This window comes from Ambystoma mexicanum, chromosome 9, assembly GCF_040938575.1.
Source record: "Ambystoma mexicanum isolate Mex_15411 chromosome 9, UKY_AmexF1_1, whole genome shotgun sequence".
In the NCBI taxonomy this organism is placed as follows: Eukaryota; Metazoa; Chordata; class Amphibia; order Caudata; family Ambystomatidae; genus Ambystoma; species Ambystoma mexicanum.
Genome location: NC_090931.1, coordinates 1,483,923,001 through 1,483,946,862, shown reverse-complemented (window position 1 = coordinate 1,483,946,862; position 23,862 = coordinate 1,483,923,001). Strand labels below are relative to the sequence as shown.

Here is a 23,862-nt window from a genome sequence, read left to right as displayed (position 1 = left end):
TTATCCCCTGGGGGCTTGGTAAGCTGCAGGGTGGGGGAGGGGAAGCGAGGTACCCTGCCTTCCTTGTTGCTGCCGGGCTGGCTGGGGGTACGGTTTATCCCCTCGAGGCGGGGGTGTAGAGGTTTCTTTCTCCCTGCAGGCCCCAGGTGTCTGCTGTGTTTCCCTCCAGCTTTGCACAGAAATCCTTTGTTGTGGTTGCTTTCTGCAGCTCCTGCTGCTGGTGAGTTGCTTCTGTTGGCGCTAAGGTCGTTGGGCTTAATGCTCCCACTTCAGTCCAGCGCTCCCTGGCCAGCGCTCTCCATGTGTCGTGCTTAGTACTGCTGGGGACCGATTATCCAAGATCTACACGGGTGCTAAGCAGTGAGCACATGCTTAGATCATGCAAAACGGAGCGAACAGATTTGGTCACAATCCATATTAGCCAAAAAACGTTTGCAGTTTTGCATTATACTTGGCTTACAACAAAAGGTGCCTACTACACTTCTGCTCGTGTTACATAGCACACCTAGTAAATAAACAGCCCGCCCTAACGTCCCTCTGTTAAAGCACGTTTAGATAATGCCAATTGGGGCTAACCCTGTTTTGCTCCATTCTCCATTATCGGAGCACCAAAATTGGTGCTAAATTAATTTGCTCCACTTTTTGCACCAGTGCACATCTTTGATAATCCGGCCCCTGTTGTATTCTAAAGCACACACCTAGTTGAGAAGCAAGAGTGCTGCACACAGGCGTACGCTGGGCAGCCTAGTGATCGCTGTATGACACATAGCCTAGTGCCTACAGCATGAGGCCCGCTGAAACGCCTCTGTGCCAACTATTGCATGTGAGCTACCCCCACCCAGAGGCGTTGCTGGGGGGGGGGGGGCTAAGGGGGCTATAGCCCCTGGTCTTTTGGTTGTAGCCCCGGATAGAATCTCAGGAGCTACAGTCAAAAGGCTAGCTAGCCCCCAGTCCCAATAGTTCGACATTAGCATAGCCCCGGGTCTTTTCCAGACCTAGCAACACCCCTGCCCCCACCTGCTCTTGGCCCCAGTGTCACGCGTGTTAACCCCATCCTAATACCTCATAACGCCTCCCTGCAGCACTCCTTGCGTGTTCTGCAGCGAGTATCACTCCTTCTCGCTCCCTATGTCATCTCCCCACGCCATGGTGTTCTGCTCTACACATCTATGGCTTGCACTGGTCATCTTTACTTCCTGTGTGGAGTCTTTCATGCTCTTGCCTGAGCTGGCACAGTGGGAGAAGGCGCAGCATGCACCCTATTGAAATTAAATGCACCCTGCTCTCTGCATCGCCGGCAATTGCCAAACCCCACCACATGACATGGGCTGAGCGTGCAACATTTTTGTTTAGCTGCCCGGGGCGCTGCCGCTGTTTAGGCCAACCCTGAGCCTAGTGCGCCCTGTATGATGCATAGGACTACCTTCGGCGTGCCTGTCGGTGGTCGGTTCTCCCTATGCCACTCCTGGGATGCGGTTGCCTACGTCTTGTGTGGCGTGCTTTCTCTGTGACACCATGACTTCGCCCTCTGTGTTCCCTGCAGGATTTGCTGCACTCTTCAGAGCTAGTGCCCTCTTTGAGACGCCCCCTCCCCCCTGGGAAGGCAGTGCCTATCTGAGGTTTTGGCTCACTATGACGGTCCTCGTCAACCCTTGGGCTTCCTGTACAACACCCTGCTCTTACTGCCGCTTGTGGTGTTCTGCACTCTTCAGGGCTAGTCACTATGCGACTTCTGGGATGCCGTTACCTAAGAGTTGTGATACCGTTCTCGGTCCTGGCTATTCCTGTGTTTTTAACCCAGTGCGTCATGCATGATGGCTTCTTCATTCTAGTGCTCCTCATACCCCTGCTTTGTCACCTGACGTGTGCTCTTCTGGCTTAGGAAGCCCTCCCTAAAATGCTCCTTGGGCAAACTATCGCTATGTGACACCCTGTACTGCGCTCGCATGTGTTTACTGGAACTGCAGCCTGTGCTCTCGTCCTTCTGGAAAACTTGCTACTTTGCCAGGATTAATCTGATGTGGCTGCTGCTTTCCTCGCCAATGGTTGGTGAGCCCTTGCTTCGCAGTGTGCAGCACTGGACCGTCTGTGAATCTATAGTCAGCCGAGACTGCTGCTTGATGTGCTGGCTCAGAGACTGCCAGGCATTTAGTTTCCGGGCCAGGATTGTGGATCCAGTTACCAGAATAGGTATAACCGGGAACTGTGGGTGGGATGCAGCTGGACTTCTAGGACCGCAAAGCGGGAAGGCAGTGCAACTCCTTGCTCTCTAAATCGAGGCGGTTTCACATCCAAACCCGATACCAGGAGTGGTGTAATGTGGAGAACGGTGGGAGGCACTTGGCCGAACCTTCTGAGACCAAATTCCAAGATGGCCCCCGAATCCCATGATGTCAAAATAAAGTTAATGCCTTGTCCAAACCACGAGTGGTGATCGTGTTGGGTTTGGATGGGCTACAGTGGACTTCAATGCAAGATGCTGCCTGCATCCGCCTGGAAACTGATTCGCTGTCTGCTCTAGAAGTAGCGTATGTCCAAGTTCTCCGGTTTATAACTAGGATGTGCCATAATCCCCTAGGAGCCAAGCCAATGATGGAATGCATGGCGGCACACAGCTGAAGATCCTATCCAAAATCCCGACCATCCCGAACCAACATCCCTTCAAACATTTTGTACCTTGCATCTTCTCACCTGGTTTTTATGCCCAGGCCAGGACCATGGTGGCACATGCGAGGTTGTCCTGCATGCCTGGACCAGATTTTTGACCCAAGCCTACACCGTGTTCTGAAGCTGGCAGAGTAATGCCTGTCGGAACCAGGTGTTTCACAGTCCGGAGAATGCCAGAATCTGTGTATAGTTTGTTTTTATTTGAGGACATTGGACCATTACAAAAGATCCTGCACCCAGTGGTGCAGTCTCACTGCTGATGCTTTTCAGCAGTGGGGCGATGGGGGAGGGGAAATCTGATGGAGATATTGATAGTAACGTGAGGTGGGTTCAGGGGGTAGCACAAACTGCCTTAATGTTACATCAGGATTGGACAAGCACAAACATTTTTCTCGGGCACCAAAAAAGGGTTCCATGTAATGTCGCAGGCCAAAAAAGTTACCTTTTTTTTTTTTTCGATGACATTATTACAGTGAACATACGAGGGTCGCCCCTGCATCCCCGGCCCCCCGTTGACCCTCTATATAATGTTGCCACATTCTTTTCCAGGCGACATTATGTATGGTGACCATATATGGGACATTACCTGATGGCAAAAAAGTGTCTCACACTTTGGAGTCCTAGTTTATCACTAATTGAGTAATTTCTAAAAGCCAATGGGGTAATGGGGCCATATTTCCCCGGATACCATCAGGAATTTTCTTCCGAGTTCTTGGAAAAGAAAAGCCCTCGCACGAGTCGCCACACGCGTCGGCCACATTGGTTGGCTGTTCCCGCACTCGAAGCCGATTTAGGAGCCCTGCTCCAGAAGCACATTAAAGGGAAATTAACGTGAAATGGCTGCAGACAATGCCACAGGCCCCGTGCTGCACGAAGTGCGGCACGATGGAGGGCCTGGGGAGTTAGGCGCAGGGTGGGGGGGGTACAACCGGCGGGAAAACGAAAGGGAGGGGCAGCCAGAGCGGCGCCCCCACCCTCGGCGTTCCAAAAGACACACAAACAGGAAAAGACAGGGTGTGAAAAGAACAGGGAGGGAGGACAGGAAGGAACACCGGCCCCTAATCAGCACAACAAAAGGGGGAAGGGGTATAAGTACCCCATGGAAGCAGGACCAAGTCACAACCAGGTTAGGAGCTCACCTCACTCGGGTAAGCTCCCAGGGCCTGGATAAGGCGGACAAGGATACGTTTTTCCACCCAACCCGCCCTACAAGAAAGGAAGGAAGAAAGCGGGAACAGTAACGCCGAGTACTTTCATCGGTACACGGTAAAAGAAAAGTCGTAGGCGGCGGCACGTGTCCAGAAAAGGATGCCACAGGACAACGAAATGGAGGCTAAAGGAAGGGGGGGCATCCCAACCCCTGGACTCGAGGTGCCCAAAAAGCGTTGGTTATTGTCACAGCTGTCATAACCAGTGTGTAGCGTCAACTTTGTATATAATAAAAAGGCCTACGGCCACTAATTTTTCCACGCAAACATAACTGTGTACGCATTATCATTTCTGGGTCAGGGCATAGAACAACAGGGACAAGAGCAGGGGGGAGAACCCACACTACTCAGCCTAAGCAGAGAGTGGGTGACTGGGAGAAGCTAGTGTCCCTTGAGATGTGCGGATGGTATACCTATCCCGCCGCCCTCCTTTACTGCATCCCCTTCCCCACCCCCAGGGGGAACGGGCGTGTTTTTGTTCCCTCTCCCCCATGTATAGCACTGGTTGGGGCGAGCCAGCATAGTACGGAGGAGCCCACATTGCATTATCGCAATTCTGCAGGGTGTACCCGTTATGTATGTGCAGCAGCGCCCCGGGGGTCTGTCTGTGATGCTTGCAGGCTCCGTTGCCAGTCTAGGCTTTCGAGCTCGGAGGCAGCCGAGCCATTGATCTTGTAAGCATTCTGCGCGTCACAAGTTCACGAGCGCACGTGGCTGCAGTTTCCCAACACTCGTCCTCCTAAGCATGCATTGCTAGCCCTCTGCCCCAAACGAGGTGCGCTTTGCGAACACTTGACAGATTCCATACGTTCTAAGGGCGCGTTTAGGCCGAATTACTCATCTGCAGTGCTTTGGGGGAAAGTAGTTGAACTTCTTCTTCAAGTTTTACCCCAGGGGGCGTTCTTCCATTTAGCCATCGCATGCCCCCAACTCCATGCACTACATTGCTGTGCTTGGAAGCAGCAATCAGCCATGAAGTTATACGCTGTGCGCTTATTAGTAGGGGCCATCAATCTTCGTCCAGAAATATGTCCAACTTTACACGCAGTAGCAATTGTGGGCAAAGCAGCCATCTCCTGGTTACCTTTGTATACGCCACACTGAATACATTTAGAGGCGCAGCTCATTGTGCTACTATAGGAGTGGGTGACGGCATACTACTTGCCATACTGACCGTAGTGTTTTTTTTTTAAAAAAAAAATGTATTGCATAATTTCTGTTGCTCTAAATTTGTTAGAGCTTTTCTATAAACTAGCGTGCTTCCCTTCAGGTGTGTAGCGATTGCCAACAGTCTGTTTTATCGGAGGTGGCACAGTGGTTATTTTGGACACTGCTCTCTCGAGGTGCCGCTCGGTTCTCTGAACAGCCCCCCTCATGCTCCCATTGGCTGGATCCCAGTCAGCATCCCTCGCCGATCCGATTGTGACTAAAATCTGCCAACGTGGCTCCTGTTAACATGCGTCAGTGAATGCCCTGCCAGGAACTGGGTGGTGCTTTTTACAAGGATTTCATGGCGCGGTGAAGCTTCGGTGGCGGCATCCAGAAGCTCCCTCCGTCTCCCGAAGGTCTGGGCAGCGTGCTCTTACGAAGCCTGGTGTATGGTGGGTCCTTGCAGCACAGGCTGCTTCAGGGTTTGCAATTGCCTGGGGCTGGGAGCTATTCAGCTCCTGGTTATAGCCAAGGGGCGCCTGCTGACCTTTAAATCAACAGCTACTTTTGACTCTTGGGGCAAGTGAGATATTAACTATGTATGTGTGGGGATGTATATAAAGGACGATAAAGAACACACTTGAGGGACATTTAGACCATATTGGATAACATGAAATGGACAAAAAGTTAGAAATTGCATCTTGCGCAGTTAGATTTGCTGCAGTCTGTACTAGCTCCTGGTTTCCCACAGGTAGCTCCTGCCCAACTGGTTATGCCAGATTACAAGGAGCCGCTTTTCCAATTTCAATCCCTGTGCTTGCTGGCAGCACCCCGGCATATTGTATTTCCATGAGGCACAAACGCGCTCCTGTAGAAGTGGTGTGTGTGGACTTCTGCTAATGGCATTGCCAGCAGTGTGACACTTGCCACTTGTGCAGGGATTTCCCCACCTACACTGCCTGCCCCCATGTATGCTGTGGATCCCACGAGGGGTGTGCAGGTACTGCAAGAGGGATTGGTGATGTGGGCACTGGGGGTGAAGTGGGAGTCTGCATCGCCTGCTCTTGGGGAAGTTGGTGTGCCCGCCCCACAGCGCCTCTTTGGATGGGTCGTTCTGCCCTCGCTGGCATTTCCAGGACATCCGGCTTATTTTCTTTTGTCTGTGCTCCCTGGGTACTGCCTGTTCTCCTATGCACGCATGGCACTCTGCCGTACGTGGCACTCCCAGGCACCTCTACTTTCCCAGGGCAGTGAGATTTCGACTCCACTGGTTCAGGGCTTCCGGACCCCTCCTCACCTAGATAGCGCCACTGCATACCGGCCTGTTCGCAGAGCTAGGGGCGGGGGTAAGCGCATAGAATGGGTGACTTTGAAATGGGCAATACGTGGCACAGAGCAGAGTGTTTATTGAAAGTGAGAGCCTGCCCCTTTTTTATTGATTTTATTTTTTTTGCTTTCCCCTGTGCAGCTCATACATAATTCCTGCCCCCATGGCAACGAGTTTTCTTTAAGTTTGCTCCTAAAAAAACCGGATCCCTTTATAATTCATTGTGAACTTCTTTGTATGTAGTAATTTGCACACATTGGCATATGCATCTTTACCTTGGAGTTCCGCTTCAGACCATGCAGTAATAGATCCCCTTTTAGTGGTGCAGCTCTGCTGGTACCACTGATCTGAACATCTGTGAAGCTTTGTGTGGAAGCAGGGGCTGGCCGGGCTCCTATGTGTCTGTCAGACCCCCTACCGGTGGTATTGCTCTGCTGGTGCCACTGATCAGAAGATTGTGAGTACACCACACATCAGAATAGACAGCTGCACCTCAAGAGGGCATACTGTTCACAATACCCACTGTGCCACTCGGGAGTGCACATGGCAACCGCTGATGAGATGGACTGCTCCAACCATCACAAGAACGCTGCTTTACCTCCTACAGCACTGAGGCTACCACTGCAGCAGGGTTGCCATCCATAGCACTGACCAACCCTCCCTGCTCGCTTCACCATCTACCCTCTCCTCTGTCTAGTGGTCCCTTGCTTCACAGCTAGGTTGGTACAATTGAGGGGGTCCTGGCTGACTGTCGATCACAATTTGTACGAAATTCACCCAACTCACAGCACCTCAGACTTAGGGTGACAACCACCAAGCTGGCCCACCCAAGAAGACATTGCACTGAATATTGATGGCTTTATATAGATCTGTACCGCTGATTGCATTGCTGCCGTGTTTGTTCTCCATAATTTGGTCGAAAGCCTTGTTAATCATCCCTTGTACTACTGCTTGTGTCCCTGATGCTACGTAGGTTCTTCTGTATTCTCTCCTACTCATACCTGTCTGTTATTCCCCTTAGGTTGAGAGCGTCACTCGTCCACCATGAGTTGGAGCTTTCTCACCCGCCTCTTGGAGGAGATCAACAATCACTCTACCTTTGTGGGCAAGGTCTGGCTGACTATCCTCATCATTTTCCGCATTGTGCTGACCGCCGTGGGTGGGGAGTCTATATACTATGATGAACAGAGCAAGTTTGTGTGCAATACGCACCAGCCGGGGTGTGAAAATGTCTGCTACGATGCCTTTGCGCCCCTCTCGCACGTCCGCTTCTGGGTTTTCCAGATAATCATGATCACCACACCCTCGATCATGTACCTGGGCTTCGCCATGCATCGTATTGCGCGCGTGCCTGATGAGCCCCAACGTTCAAAAAGACAGCGCATGCCTGTTGTGCACCGTGGTGCAGGGAGGGACTATGAGGAGGCGGAAGATAATGGGGAGGAGGACCCCATGATCTTTGAGGAAATTGAACAAGAAAAAAAAGAGAAGGTGCCAGAAGAGAAGGGTAAGAAGCATGATGGACGTCGCCGCATCAAGCAAGATGGCCTGATGAAGGTGTATGTGCTACAGCTTCTCTTCCGCTCCGCCCTGGAAGTGGCCTTTCTTTTTGGCCAGTACATCCTGTACGGATTTGAGGTAGTGCCCTCCTACGTATGCACACGAAGCCCTTGCCCGCATACTGTGGATTGCTTTGTCTCCCGCCCCACAGAGAAGACTATTTTCCTTCTCATTATGTACGTGGTGAGTGGCCTCTGCCTGCTGCTCAACCTCTGTGAGCTATTCCACCTTGGTGTCGGCGGCATCCGTGACTCACTGGGACGGCGGAAGCAGCAGTACTCCAGCAAAGCACCAAGTGCACCTCCGCATTATTCCGCGTTAAAGAAGAGTAAAGTGCCCAATGGGAAGCTCATCTACAGCGAGAACCTGGCCAATGCTGCCAGCGAGCACTTTGCCATGCAAGACCTCCCTGTCCATAACGAATTGCACAGACTACGCAAGCACCTGAAGATGGCCCTGGAGAATGTGGACATGGCCTTCCAGCTTAATCCCTCAGCCGACACAGTCCAGGCGTCCCGAAGCAGTAGTCCAGAGTCCAATGGCATGGCCGCTGAGCAGAACCGGCTCAACTTCGCCCAGGAGAAGGACGGTGCTCCATGCGAAAAGTCTGGTAAGGATTCAGGGTGGGGTAGGAGGGAGCACATGGATATACTGGTTCCTTACCTTATGAATTCTTGATATCTTAGTCATGTGACTCGTCATCTTGTGTAGTTAATCCCAATTTAACCCCCTGGTTAGTGGTTGGATCCATTTTTGTCCCCCTTAGCAAGTATTGGGGCAGCATTCCATTGATAATACGAATATGCATCACATGCCTAAGATGCAAAGCATTTGTAACATTATGAGGATATTTACATGAATTAATATGCAATTACAATTGCCAAAATAATAAAACTGCGTAAGAATGTAGCACGAGCCCTGATGAAGTGCATGCAGCTTGAAACTGGTCAGCAGTTGTTTTTGAATTTTAACTCAATAAATTGATAATTAAATGTATTCTCGTGCTACCTGTACTTGGGTTGGCGCACAGTCCATTCCCTAGTGTGTAAATATTTGTATATATTTCTGATATTTGTTAATCTGCTTAGAATCACATGATGTGCATAGTCCAACATCCAGTGGTCACTGCGGCGTATTGCATTTTGTTTTTCGTAGTCGAAAAGGGGACGTCGACAAGGCGTGTCTGTAACACTATCCCTATAGTGACATGCATTGTACCCATAATCCCTCACACGTCGAGATCCCTCAGATTGTTTTTTTCCACCCAGTTATTGGTCGCCTTAATGCGCAGCTCCTTCGAGAGAAATTGCAAAACATTTACTCAACCCTTTGGTCGTTATTTATTATACATTACATTATATCCCTCCTTCGACGGCGAAGCTGTTTCACTGCCGAGTTAGAACTTCGGCGGTGACTTAGACGGAGGAGATCCTTTGGCGCTGCCGAACACGTGGCCTGGCCTCGCCGGCCTAAGACAGTAGGGAGAGTGGGGGTCGTAGGACATTTCTTCTACTTCTAAGAATGCCTTTCTCTTTCACCCCCCCTTTGCTTCGGAGTCGTTATCACTCTTAATTGTATCCTCAGCTATGGAGAGGACTCAGTTTAGATTTTGCCCGCGCTGTAAGGGCAAATTCACATGGAAAGATCAGCACAAGCGGTGTAACCGTTGCTTACCCCTCGACCACAACGAGGAAGAATGTGCGGCCTGTAAACTTCTACGCCCAAAAACTTTAAAGGACCACAGGGTCTAGAGGTGGGCAGCCTACGCTATGTCTAGAGCTGATTCCTCACCCGTCGCTGAGTGTAACAAGGACAGTGATAACCCAACCTCGTTTCAGAAGTTGTAGTCGTACCCGCTCCACGGCGTCCGTCCCCGGCCCCGACAAGTTTGGCTCACGGCCTACTTATGGGGATGAACACCCTGGCGACACTGACGAACACAGAAAACACAAACACACAACCTGCGGCACTTCTTCTTCAAAGACGAAGAAAGCCCTAGCGTCCACTGACTGTAAGGGTCGCAAGCCCTCCCCGCCACCGCAGACGCGACTAGTGACTGGGCTACCTGCAGACAAGGGCGCTGCCACCAAAACGCCAGGCGACGCGCCTCGTAAGAGTGCGACCATCGCTGAAAGAGACCCTGCACCGCCCAGCACGACGCCAGACGAACCCTCGACGAAGAAATTAATAGTCGAGAGCTTGGCTCGTATAGTTTCCACTGACCGTCAGAGACGGGACGGCAAGTGATATGCCGAGGCCTGCTCACAAGGCCAGAGAGACGCCGAGAATGCCAGAAGGGAGGTAGGAACGGCTCCTGCTGCCGAAGGAAGGTCCAAGCCTACAAGAAGGTTTCTCAGAAGGCGAAGGGACTTTATCCTCGATGTTCTGGGACAGATTTAGGTGGCTACAGGCAGAGGAGCCTCCTTTTTCGCCTCCAGACCATTCTGGGTTACCACGTTGAACATTTGAGAGATTCCAATCATGTATGGACAAGCTGGATAGATTTATGTCCACTCCTGAACATAAAACACCCAAGAGGCCAAGGGAGGTACTTCATGAGGACCCCAGGGCTAAATATCCTAGACTATTTGACCCCCCTCAAATAGAGACTAATACTTATGACCTCACTGAAGAAGACTCTCACTTCCAAGAGGAGGAGGAGGAGGAGTTCTTAAATATTGGAGACCAACAGGACGTCGAAGAAAAAGGTTTTGAGGAAAACCCTGAAATAGGTGGGGCGGGGCTTCGAAGAAGACCCAGATGAAGGTGGCTCACAGCCTTGGCAGTCCCCAACAGTCTACAGACCCTGAGATCCTGAACCTTTCTTCTCCTCAGACCACACCGTCAGGAACCCGTCACCTATAGATGACCAACCCACTTTCAACGCGCTACTACGGAAAGCAGCAGCGCAATTACTCCAGATATTGATTTTCTAGAAAAAAATTAAGGAAAAACCTCCCACTAGCCAGACCATTCCTCTCCTCACCTCATTGAGACAAATCATCCCATCGCTGTTTACATCTGCGTAGGTTGGAGGGGTCAACCCGAGATTTGGGAAAAACTGTTTACTCCCTCTCTTTCGGACCCATTATACACTAAGGGTCACTCAATACCAGATTCCTTGGTGGTAACTACCACAAGGAAAAGGGCAGGGTTTCCGCTATCCACTAGCGAAGCACCCCCGGACAAGGAAGGAAAGAAACTCTACGTCCTGGGTAAGAGAATTACAGCCTCGGCAGCTTTTTCCGCCAGAATTGCCAATAATACTACCTTATTGGTAAGTAATGCTGATGACCAATGGGGAAAGTTACGGCAAGACCTCGAAGTCCCCGAGCCCTTAAGAACTCGATTGTTAACCACTGTAACAGAAGGAACTCTGGTTAACCAGGGCATCATTAAAAAAAACACCCCGATGCTGCAGAAACGGCTGTCCGTTTAGTCCAGGGGATACTTCTGAAGCATCTTTTTTTTAGGCCAACGTCAACAACAGCAGTACACTACAGGCAACAGGTCCTCTACTCAGGGAACCAGTGGACAATACACTCGGAGGACAATGCTGTGGCAAGGGTAGAGGTCAGGACCCCACTTCCAGAGGATCCTCTGCTACCAACACCAAATGACCCGAAGGTTCGGGTCCCCTTCCATGCATTGCCGGTCGGGGGCCGGCTAACATCTTTCCTACCAGCATGGGAGGGAATAACATCAGACCGCTGGGTATTGTCAACTATAGCCTGCGGTTACTGCATAGAATTCAGTCGGTCCCCCAAGTGCAGACCCCCAAGGGGACGACGCTTATCACCAGAGCACCTCGCCATCCTTCAAGAAGTGGAACTGCTGCTACTTACTAAGGCGCAATAGAGGTTGTGCCTCTATCACAGGTAACGGAAGGTATTTATTCAGTGTACTTCCTTCTACCCAAAAATGACTTGACCATGCGCCCTGTACTAGATCTGCGCCCAGCGAACACATTTGTCAAACCTCAAAAGTTTTGCATGGTGACCTTATAGGAAGTAATCCCCCTGCTTTCACAGGGAGATTACATGACAACACTGGACATGAAAGATGCATACTTTCATATTTTAATGTTGCCAGCGCACAGAAAATGCCTCCGGTTCATGATAGGGGGCAAATACTACCAGTTCAGAGTGCTACCCTTCGGCATAGCATCAGCGCCAAGGGTATTCACGGAAGTACTGGCAGTGGCAGCGGCCCACCTGCGCAGGTTGTTCATCCCAGTATACCATTACCTCGACGATTGGCTCATAACAGGGGATTCTTGCGAGACATGCTTCTCAAATACCCAAAAGACTGCAGACCTTTTGTTCAAACTGGGCTTCTCCATCAATGAGAAGTTCAGCCTAGACCCCAGCCAGATCAAACAATTCCTAGGGGCTCTAATTCGAACAAAGGGCGGCCTCGTCTTCCCCTCCCAACGAGAGGGTCCAAAATATGCCGTTTCAGATCCCTCAATATGTGGGCGGTCGAGAGCGGTACGCAAAGCAATGCGTTTGCTAGGAATGATGGTGTCATGTATATATTTTGTACCTCACGTGCGCCTGCGCCCAATGCAAGAGTGGCTCAACAGCCAGTGGTGCCAGGCCAGCGGACAATGGGACGATCTAGTTGTGGTCTTGCAGGCCTTGGTTCTCTCGCTACGGTGGTGGTCGAAGGAAAACCTTGTAATAGGGAAACCATTCGCCACCCCTGCAGTGGAAGCCACTAACCAGACACATCCCTCACAGGATTGGGGGTTGGGGAGGCTCACCTATCCCATCAGACTGCACATGGAGTTTGAACTCAGAGTGTAGCGTCCAAGCACATAAACCTGCTGGAACTGCTAGCGGTCTTCAAAGCACTGAAGGCTTTCCAGGCACACCTGCAAGGGAAGACAGTGATGGTCCTCACAGACAGCGCCACAGCCATGTATTGCCTGAACAAGCAAGGGGGCACGCACTCTCCAGGACTGTCCAAGCTGTCCCAGAACATCTGGAAGTGGGCTCTCAAACACATGTACCAGGGGAACTCAATCTGCTAGCAGACGAACTCGGCAGAGACTTCCCTCTGCCCGCAGAGTACGAATGGCGGTTACGAGAAGACATTGTCTTCGTTTCACACAATGGTTCGCTCACCTGGTGGAGATGTCTTTATCTCCAACGGTGAGACTACCCTGCCCGTACAACATGCTGTCACAGGACAGGGGCAAAAAGATACACCCATGCCCACAGACCATGAACTTAGCAGCCTGGCTCCTGAGGTCATAGAATGTGGACATTTACAGCTCCCTCAAAGATGCATGGACATTCTTAGGGAGGCTAAAAAACCTAACACTTGTCACTGTTACTCTAGCAAGTGGAAGAGATTCGTCATCTGGTGTAGAAATGAAAGCATTAACCTGGTTGACTGCTCTCCCACACATTGTTCTCTACCTGACTCACTTATTAGACTCAGGATTGGTCTTTAATTCTATTAGTCCATCTAGCTGAACTTTCCGCATAGACCACTTCTCAACACAAGGTGTCATGGTGGAAAGTCCCAGTTATTAAAGCCTCCATGGAGGGAGTAAAGAGGATACACCCTCCTATAGCTAACCCAGCTCCCGGATGGGACGTAAATGTGGTATGTACCAGGTTTATGGGCTGCCCCTTTGAACCCATGCACAAAGCATCCCTTAAGAACCTCACTCTTAAAGCTGCTTTCTTAATAGCTATCACCTCCATTAGAAGAGTGAGTGAACTACAAGCTCTCTCTATACTAGACCCCTTTGTAACAGTTCACAAGGATAAAGTGGTTCTACGCACACATCCTAGGTTTGCACCAAATTTTTTTCTAAATTCCATGTCAACCAGTCAATAGAACGACCAACGTTCTTTCAAAACCCTTCAAATTTAGGAGAAAAGAGCCTGCATACGCTCGATGTGCGCAGAGCCGTCATATTTTATGTGGAAATAACTAGACCTTTGAGAAAGACCAATCAGTTCTTCGTCTCGGTGGCAGCAGGAAGAGAAGGAGATGCAGTTTCAAAATCCACTGTCTAGATGGATTGTTCAATGCATCACTCTCTGTTACACTCTTGCTAAGAAAGAACTACCCTTCAAGCCAAGAGCACATTCTACTCGAGGCACTCGGGCTTCCATAGAATTAATTGCAAATATCCCTCTTGAGTCCATTTGCAAAGTGGCAACGTGGAGTTCTGTGCACACCTTTACAAAACGCTACTGTCTAGATGCCCACTCTACATCTGACTCCCAGGTGGGACAGGCAGTATTGACATCTTTTTTTTTTCTACTGTTCCTTCTCATAACCCACCACCAACTCCGGGTACTGCTGGCTAGTCTATGCACAGCATGTGATTCTAAGCAGATTAACAAACATCCGAAGACAATGCATGACTTACAGTAAAAGCATTTCTGATGGTTGTATCTGCTTAGATTCACATGCGCCCACCCTTCCTCCCCGCTCGGATGGAAGGAACATGGACATCCTTTCTCTCTCTTCTGTACTCGCTCACGTCTAATAGGCTCCCTCAGGGCAGAAAAAATACAGAGGGACCTCGACGCGTGACGCATTGTGGGTACAATGCACGTCACTATAGGGATAGTGTTAGTCACGCCTTGTCGACTTCCCCTTTTCTACTACGAAAAACGAAATGCAATACTCTGCAGTGACCACTGGATGTCGGACTATGCACAGCATATGAATCTAAGCAGATACAACCATCAGAAATGCTTTTACGGTAATGCATTATATAATGTATTTTTTTTCTCTCTCTACATGCAAAAGAAGTATTTGGATTAGTGCCTCAAACTTGGGGTAGTCTGCGACACCTTACATATTCTAAATTTCCTTGCGCGGGAAGCTCAATACAAAGTTCTAGTTGGGCCTAATTCTAAAAGCAATCGTCATGTTAAAAAAGAAAGCACTAAGTGTGACCTCAATTGTGTCCTTTCGCTTTCTGTGCATCCTCTTCCTTCGTGTCGTAAGCATGATTGCAGAACATACAGCGATACCCACGCCGAAGAGTATGTTGCTACACAGAAAGCCTCTTGGGACTGAAGGAACCTTTACAACAGAATATGCCCCAAGATTGACCAGTATGGGAGCAGTCCTTGCTGGTGTCCATGGGTGCATTGGGGCCACCTGTCGTTGGAGTGTGCTGTAAAATGCCCCTCTTAGTGTGCACTCCCCACCACCCGAAACATGATCTTGCTAAAACGACAGTCATCTGTTGACATTATTCCCAAGCAGAAAGTACATTTGCCTGTGTCACCTTGATATTCCAGCTGGGGCATGGGGGGGTGGGGTGGTCACTGTTTGACCACGCTGAACATTTTAAAGGCCTGTATATAATCCTCCAACCCCCCCACCCACCCCTCACGCCACCAGGGGTTTGGATGCGCGCACACGTTTTGACGCCAACATCGATCTTTCAACCCTCTGAACTAAGGCCGTCATAGCCAAGAGAAGCCCCCCCAGACTTGGTGGAGGCAGTACCAAGACTGATTTGGATGCGGCTGAACCCCTTCTGCAAGGTTACACCGAGCAATGCCAGTGGTTACGATTTAATTGAACACCTTCCACCTTTCCCGTGGTTGCAATCGCAGAAATGACAGTTGCGACAATGGGGAGTAGGAAGATGTTGGTGAATTCTGAAACTTGAGGAGGTTGGAAGAGGTTTCCTTTGGCCTGGCTCGGGGGCTGCATGTCATACAACACATGTTCTCAGCTTCAGGGGTCCCCCATACTGACAATGCGACCACACCATAGATGCAAGGTAGTGCAGCAAAGGCATCGTGCTTTTCTGTACATCTACACGTTGATCCCGGGGGGCTGCTGTTCTGCGAGGGGGGGGGGGGGCTGCAACATCTATCCGGGCTGCACTGGCGCATACGCCGGCATGCATATTGTGGATGCCTGGAGTTGACTTGACCATTTCAGGGCTCGCTCCAGTGGTACATGTTCTGAGTATGCTGTTTTAGCAAAGCTTCTTACTTGGGAAGGCCCTGGTTCATACCGTCTCTTCCCCTTTTGCAATGGCTTGGCAGGCGAAGGCCGATGGTCTGTGGGTTGCCCACAGCAATGCCAGAAGGATTGATTCTAAACCTTCCAGACATCGCCTATTTTGTTTTGCTTGCTTCAGCAGTAGGCAGGCTAGACACTGCAGTCTACGGTCATCCACACCCATGTAAAGAATCGCAGAGGCATGTGAGCCACAAAATCGGTTACCACGCCCCGTCCTCTGTCGTCCCCTCAAAGCCACCAGTCCGCAAGGCAGTCTAAGGCCAAATCGGGGATGTGGCCAGAGCAATGCACAGCATGGGATATTGCGTCCGAAACTTGTCCTAGCTTATACTATACCCCCACCCCTCTCCACCTCAGCACCCCAGTTGGACAGGGAATAGGGGTGGGGGTGTGTAGGGGTTTCGTTTTTTTTCTGTAGCACAGATGCAAAACTACCATAAAATGCCTATGGTGACATTACTACCTAGCAAGGGTTTCCCCTTCCGCATCCCAGGAAACCTCCCACATCTCAAGCATGGAATGGATTCTGTTTGCACCTCGATTGCTTAATATTGCTGCATTAGCAGGTTTTTCCTCCAGCTAAAATGGAAGAGCTGGACCGAGTATTATATCTACATCAATAGATGGGGGTCAGGAATTGTCTCAGTGCTGGTTGGCGGGTCTGAAGCACTGTTTGAGACATCTTGTATGTCTTTAAGCGACTGAGGCTTGACAACTGTTAGCGCTGCAGTCTGTTGCACATGAGGAACTCGACTGGCTCGAAATTTAAGATGGACGGCGGTAGAAGCTTGTTGAAGCACTTCTTCCAGCTTCTTCAACGGGCTTGTGTCATCCTTTAAGGCTGACGGCTCAAAACAGAGGAGTGTGTTGCAGGCAGCTGCCTTCTTCTTGGTTGTAGGTTGAGACATTCTGGCACTTCCTATCATTTCCGGGAAGCTTGCTGCAGAGCCTAGCGTGGCACTGTTTTGGAGCGGCTTGAGGGTCCTCCGAGTTCTGCATCTCCCTCTGTTCCCTTGAAGATGTTAGGGGAAGGGTCTGGCTTCCCTCTTGGGGAAATCCTGGCCTTCGTTCACTGGCGGAAGATGTAAGGCAGACTGTACCCTCATCCAGGGTCCAAGGTTGAGTTCTTTGTTACTTCAATAAAGTCTTCAGATCTGCCAAAAGAGGGGGATCAGCCCTCCTTTTTAAAACCGAACTAGCCACAGTGATTGGTCTAAGCTAAGCCTACCTTAATGAATCAATCCTGGGGTCTGTACCAATAATCTCCTGTATGCACAAGGTTCTAAGCAGAGTGCTTTGCGTCGGGAAAGGTAAAGTGGTGAAAACATGTGTTACTAAGTCTCAACCATCTTCCTGTCTGTTGCTGATCAAAGAGTCTCTGGTTAATGGATCTCTGTTGTTCCTGTTTAAAGCAGCAGGTCTTCCTTGAAGCTACAGCCAGACCAGACTGGCTCCTGCAAACCACATTCCCTTCTGATAAATGGATCCCCCTAACTGAGGTGTACTGTAAACACAGTCCCAGAAATGACTGTTCACCATCCTCGAATCTGAGGCAGAAGCTGGCTTCAGGTTAACAGTTACATATGAAAGGTTGTTTGGGTTTCCTGGTTTCTCTGTTCTTCTCCGCTGCCAGGCACCATTTGGGCTTGTTTGAAGTATCTATTTGTATGATAATCGCTGCCACCAGCTGCAGGGCTGTACAAAAGAGCAGGTTAGATCCATGGCGCCATTGTTAGTTAATGAGACTGGCTATGACAGGGGAAAGCTTGGTCTTTCTCTCTTCCTAGAGAGGAACTGGCGTACTCCTGCTGTCGCATCCCAACTAAATGACAGGGCGGACTGTGCCTGTAGGATGTTCCCAAGGTCTGTGTTTTGTCTTGGTGTGTCAAAATACACTGTCATAGACAAGAGCTAAAGAGCTGCAACTTATACTTGATGCCCCCAGTTTTTAACACAACAAGAAGTAATTTGAGGTTCTATTTGTTTCTTCTATATCTATAGTGGCCTGCAGCTCATTAAATCTCCTCGTCTAACTATCCCTCAAATGTTTGTACTTTTCCTAGTCGTCGGCGCTGAAGTGCTGCCTATCTAGAAAAGGGGACAAAGAAGAGAATGTCCCTTCACTGACTCGCTATTTAACTATATGTAATGGGAAAAGCACTTCAGGAAGGTATTTTTCTTTCCATTCCTTCCTTTCCAACACTTAATATTCGACAGTAAACTGCTTCTTAAAACGTTTTCTCCCAGGCTCTCAAGCAATCTGAGTGTTTTGGGGATTCATCACCCTGAACCTTCTAGTCAACTGGTTTCAGCGGAATTAACTTTTGTCTGGCCGCTTTCTTCAGGGCTAAGACCCAAACCTTTGGTTGGAGTCACTTTAGGAGGAGATACACCATTGTTCTGTTAGCCAAAGCTCCCATGTCCTTTCAAGAGGTCTTTTTGTCTCTTTTTTTTTTATTTTTTATTTTTTTTATTTATTTTCTTTTCTCGTCACTTATTCCGACCCCTTGGAGTCTTTGGTATATACCAGTGAAGATTCCTGAAGGCCAACTTTCTAGAATATACCAGTTTCTTGTATGCCTCCAATTGTTTGTACTTTTTTCATAGTCGGTGCTGCTGAAGTACTGCCTATCTAGAAAAGGGGACAGAACTAGTAAAAACACAGAAAAACCACTCTAGAAACAACCAACCAGGCCAAAAAACGGATGGGATACTCACAAAACCATCCCTCCTAAAGGCACTTTACAAGCCAAAAAATGGATTGGAAATCCTAAGTCAAATCCACCAAAAAGCACCAGCCAGCCCCTAACACTGCTTACCCAGTGGTTCTTTTGCAAGATGGCTACAGATTACAATCTCTTACTTGGAGTCTCGCCACTCGTAGCCATACTCTAGACTATCCCAGTCGTGCTATGTAACTTCTTAGCCACGCTCAATTATGCACTGCATCACACGCCAAGCCTTGCCACCCTATGGCTTGGCTTTGCATCCCTGCCCCCACCCTTTCTGTTTAGGATCTGTATGTGTTGGCCTGTGCACACCTGTACTGCATGAGGTTGAGTGGCAGAACGTTTCTGCCCTTGGATACGGCGAGCAGCTGCGGAAGACGGGAAATATCACAGATTAGGTGATTGGTGTGGAGGAAAGGGCTGCTTTTGGGTGGTGCCCACTGTTCAGCCACTCCCCTGGCGCCATGACACCTCCATCGCTCAGGTGATGTGTTAAAACCAGTGGCAAGAGCAGCACCCTCCACAAAGACGACTGTTGCTGCCCGCTACAAAGACGGCCTAGGATTCTTTGCATCGACAGCAATTTGTCGCTGCAAAGAACGTTTAGATTACAACAAATATGTCTAATAAAAAAATAACTTTCCTAAACATAAGCCAGTGGGAAAGCAGAACAAAACTCACTCCCTAAAAATCCTTTTAGTCCACTCACCCAAATGATGAAATTAAACTCATTGAGCAGCTCAACCCTCTCTCCTCATTGTAAGCATGGTTGAGAGGAAGTAGAATAGACAAGTAGAAGGCACTGTTCAGCCACTCCCCTGGCGTTCTTTGGCGAGCTGGATGACACCGACCGATATATATATATATATATATATATATATATATATATATATATATATATATATATATATATATATATATATATATATATATATATATATATATATATATATACACACACACACGGCCAGGTTCAGATCTATATTAGAAGTGGTGTCTTTTTGCTTCCGCCAAGCCTGATATGTAGGAAGGCTTCCGGAAGATTTGCAGTAGGGATCCCGGTGCTGCAGTTAAGAAGACTGCTGCAGCAGGCTTGCTGGAAATGTCGAACCCCACTAGATGCAAGAGGGGGAATTAGTCGTCCATTGACTTGACCACTGAGAACCTACACCAACCTTTCTGGTGTTAATAGTGGGACGGGCACCCCCGGAGGATTGGCATGCATTCGCTTTGCATATGTTCACCAAATATAAAATGCACCAAGAAGGCATTCTGCAAGTGGTTGATCTGGGTGCAGCTAGAATTGGAAGAACAGTTACACAGGCTGATGTGTGTTGCTGCGATTATGGTGTTGTGCACACGCTTCTCAGCTTCCATGCAAGGCCAGATACTGTATATTATAGACCGCAGCAGCATAAATGACCCTAAGGGCAGCTGTTTCCTCAACTCTTTTTCCTTAATTCGCCAAATGGTAAATTACTTGTCTATTCTACTTCCTCTCAACCATGCTTACAATGAGGGGAGAGGGTTGAGCTGCTCAATGAGTTTAATTTCATCATTTGGGTGAGTGGACTAAAAGGATTTTTAGGGAGTGAGTTTTGTTCTGCTTTCCCACTGGCTTATGTTTAGGAAAGTTATTTTTTTATTAGACATATTTGTTGTAATCTAAACGTTCTTTGCAGCGACAAATTGCTGTCGATGCAAAGAATCCTAGGCCGTCTTTGTAGCGGGCAGCAACAGTCGTCTTTGTGGAGGGTGCTGCTCTTGCCACTGGTTTTAACACATCACCTGAGCGATGGAGGTGTCATAAATGGTCAGACACGTGCAAGAGAATTGGACTAATTGGTGTAAATTAGGAAGACGCACTATGTTCTGGTTGTTCCCTTCAAACATTGTGCTCAATCGAAATGAAGTGTTCTGAGCAAGTGTCAAAAGTATCCTAGTTGCATACTCTGTCACTGTCCAGAGGGTGGGTTTTTAAGTCCACTCCAAATACCACCACTAGATGGCGGCAGAATGCAAAGCATGAGCATGTATAATCCATGCAGCAGAATTAGTGTTAAAAGGGTAACCCTTTGTCTAAGTAATTCCATCTTCGGCCTTTCTTGGGAGATGTAAATAACTTGTGTTTTATTTGATGTTTAATCCTGGTTTGTTTTTCCCCCCCCCCTTAGGTTTTTGAACCTGCCTACAGTGATGAACACAACTTGACCTCTGACTGGAATTGGTTTCATTCCTGAACCAGCTGGAATATTTATCCTGGCGAGAACCACTGGAGACTGCAGACGCAGGGCTCGCTTTCCTGCAGAGGGCGGCGCTGGGGGATATTTTCTCAGCAGCATCTGGAATTTTTTTAATAGTTTTTTTGGTAATAGTTATTTTGAATATGCTTTTTTATTATTATTCTGAGATAGTAAGTGGAGGGGCTTCTGAGAATGGAGTGAGCCCCATCACTGCAAAAGGGACCAAAACATCTTCAAAAGGGATATTGTTTGTTATGATATTTGATGTAAGTTGTGCTTGGACGAGGCCTTCTCTCCTAAACCTTCATCTGCTGGGTGTTCATGGTTTTTGACTGTTTCTGGCAGTCGGGCATCTCTGAAACTGGATCATGTTTTGGAAAGTTATAATTTTTATAAGGTACGTGCCCCTGTCTTATAAACTCCCACCATGAGCTCACTGTAGGGTGTAAAGTGAGGAGGGGGGAAAGCTGGTTCCCCTGCACACAGAAATGTACTGTTGCTGTAGCCATTGCTTAATCGGGGTGCCCCCACCTGTAAACTATGAGGTGGGGCCTGCAGGATAGTGCACCTGACCTTGCCTGGGGTCACCAGGACCATGGACTGAAGGAACCTGTCCCTGTGTGGGGTAGATTGTCTTAACATGGTCATTGATTGATCATACCATCCCTTTAGTGTTTGCTCTTTCTACGGTGGCTATACGGGGACACATGCAAGGGCTTACCCCCTCCCCTCCCCCCCCTCCATAGGGAGCCCTGTAGGGGCATGGCCTGAACCTGCGCTCCCTGGGTGAACGCAACCGGGGCATAGGCTGAATTAGCTTTCCCTTAGGTCTGTGCAAGGGCCAGGAATCAAAATGGCTCTTCCCCTGCATCACACCTGGGGACTACATGTCCCTATTTCCTGAAATGTGATCGACTGAACATCTGAATGTTATTGCCTGCGCTGTCTTTTGGGGGCTGGAAACTGAAGTTACCGCTCCCCTGTGGGCCTGATACCCGTGTATGGGTCATAGCAATAGTTATTTTCTCTGGGGCCTCGTAAGGGGAAGATGATGTGCACCCACCCTATTTCCCTGTCTCGTCCACCAAGGGATCCCTGCAGGGGTCATGAGGTGAATATAGATCTCTCTAGGGGTTGGACGGACGGGGGCATTCTCGGGGAGTTGGATTGAACATGTGCCCCTTGAGCTTTGCAGGGTGTTGACTGAACATTTCACAAGGAACAAACATTTATTCACCACTCAGTCCCCTAAAGGGCATCTGCATGAGCCATAGACTGAACTTCACGGGGGGATGGGGGGGGGGGGGTAGGGGTGGCTTCTGCAGTACAGCACCATACCTGTTTTACTCCGCCATATGCCACCCTACAGACACTCTCGTGGTCAGCACTCTTCAAGGAATTAAATCCTCCCCCAGGGAGCGTAGACTGATGGCCCCTTCAGTGGTTATTAACTGAACATTCACTGGGGGGGGGGGGGTTCTCCCATAAGCAGAGAACCTACCCCCCTGACACCCACCCTGTCCCTAGAGACCTGATGTCAATTCAACAAACTCTTCGGGGGCTGCGGGGGTCGGGGATCATAGTGTGGCATCCCAGCTCTGATTTCTACATGTAATTGTGTGGGGGCGTTCCAGCCAGAAATCATTTCCTGCATTGGAACTTTTTGAATGAACTTTAAGCTCGATCTCTTGAGGGCAAGGGCTGTTGCTTTGTATTTTTGGGGTGGGGAGTTCAGACTGCTTCTGTCCTTACTCTTTGGGGCAGTTGGGCTTTTGGAATCCTGTGTTTCCTGAATATTTGCCAATCAATTGCCAGCTGCCGCCTGCCTTCCCTATTGTCTGGTTTCTATGGTCCCAACGTCTGGTTTCTATGGTTCCAACATCCACTGGGACAACATAGTCTGGCCCACTGAGCCGGGACCCCGGTTTCTGGGATCCCCTGCTACGCACAGACCTGGAGGCTTTGTTGGAACTGTGTAAACAAGGCCAGCCTCTTGGATGAGGGGGAAAACCAAGCTTTGGCGAATCTGCCTCTGCATGTTGGCTCTCTGGAGCACTTCCCCCACAAACTGACCAACAGCCTCTGAGCACTTCGCCTTTAGTCGCCAAACCATGAAACCCACAAATTCTGGTTTTCGTTTGTTAATCGATCTGCCTCCTCCTGGCGGGACACACCTGCTCGTGAAGCAGCAAGGGCTATGCAATAAGGTACTTATGCCTGTGCGGCTTGGTTCTGCACAGTGCGGATCGCACAGCGGGGAGGGGGGCAGGCTCTGCCCCCGCACGAGTCTCAGGGATTACACCTGCAGGGGGAGTGCAACAAGAGGGGTTCAGGGTCATGAGTACAAAAACCGGTAGAGCAGGGGCGTGACCCATGTGCCTTTTTACCTGCATTAAGAAGCCAAACTTTAATAATATGTAAATCTATCCATGCTGGAAAAGCTTGAAGTTTCTGGATCATCTCAAGTGTTTGTACGTTACTTTTTTGTACTTGTGTGTTTTGTAATCCAAAGTTTTGCTATGAATTTTTTTATAATCAGTAAAACCTGGTCCGTTTTTTTTACAAAAAAAAACCTCTTCTTTATTGGGGAATTGTTGGGCAAAGCGTGGCTGCTAGAATTCTTCTGCTTGGAATGCTAGCCTGTATGTTTGAGAGCTGCTCTCAACGCCCCAGATGGGAATAGTTTCTGACCTGTAACTCCATTTCTCCAGCATTGGCATCTTTCATGGATTCACATGCTTAGAATATTCCCCGTTGTCAGGCTGGGAATCCTCGGTAAATTATATAGACCTTTTCCATAGGAAAAATGTTGACACTTTTGTGTCCTACGTCGTTTTAGGCTGCGCACGCCGGCGCCACTAGGACGTAGAGGTATATATAGCCCCGCCCCCGCGGCTCCCTCAGATTTTGGCCCCCAAAGTAGTAAGGGGGGGGATCTCTGGTTTGCATGCTCAGGGGAG

General features: G+C 49.2%; 1 protein-coding gene across 1 annotated transcript in view; it reads left to right on the top strand.

The window, feature by feature from the left end:
• The window catches only part of LOC138489249 (gap junction gamma-1 protein-like), a 31,925-nt gene extending 8,451 nt beyond the window's left edge, over positions 1 to 23,474 (top strand). Inside the window, exons 2-3 of the mRNA XM_069616949.1 lie at positions 7,373 to 8,521; positions 20,834 to 23,474. Of these exons, the coding sequence (XP_069473050.1) occupies positions 7,396 to 8,521; positions 20,834 to 20,841 (1,134 nt within the window). The 5' untranslated portion in view covers positions 7,373 to 7,395 and the 3' untranslated portion in view covers positions 20,842 to 23,474. The remainder of the gene's footprint in view (positions 1 to 7,372; positions 8,522 to 20,833) is intronic.
• Positions 23,475 to 23,862: the final 388 nt, after the last annotated feature.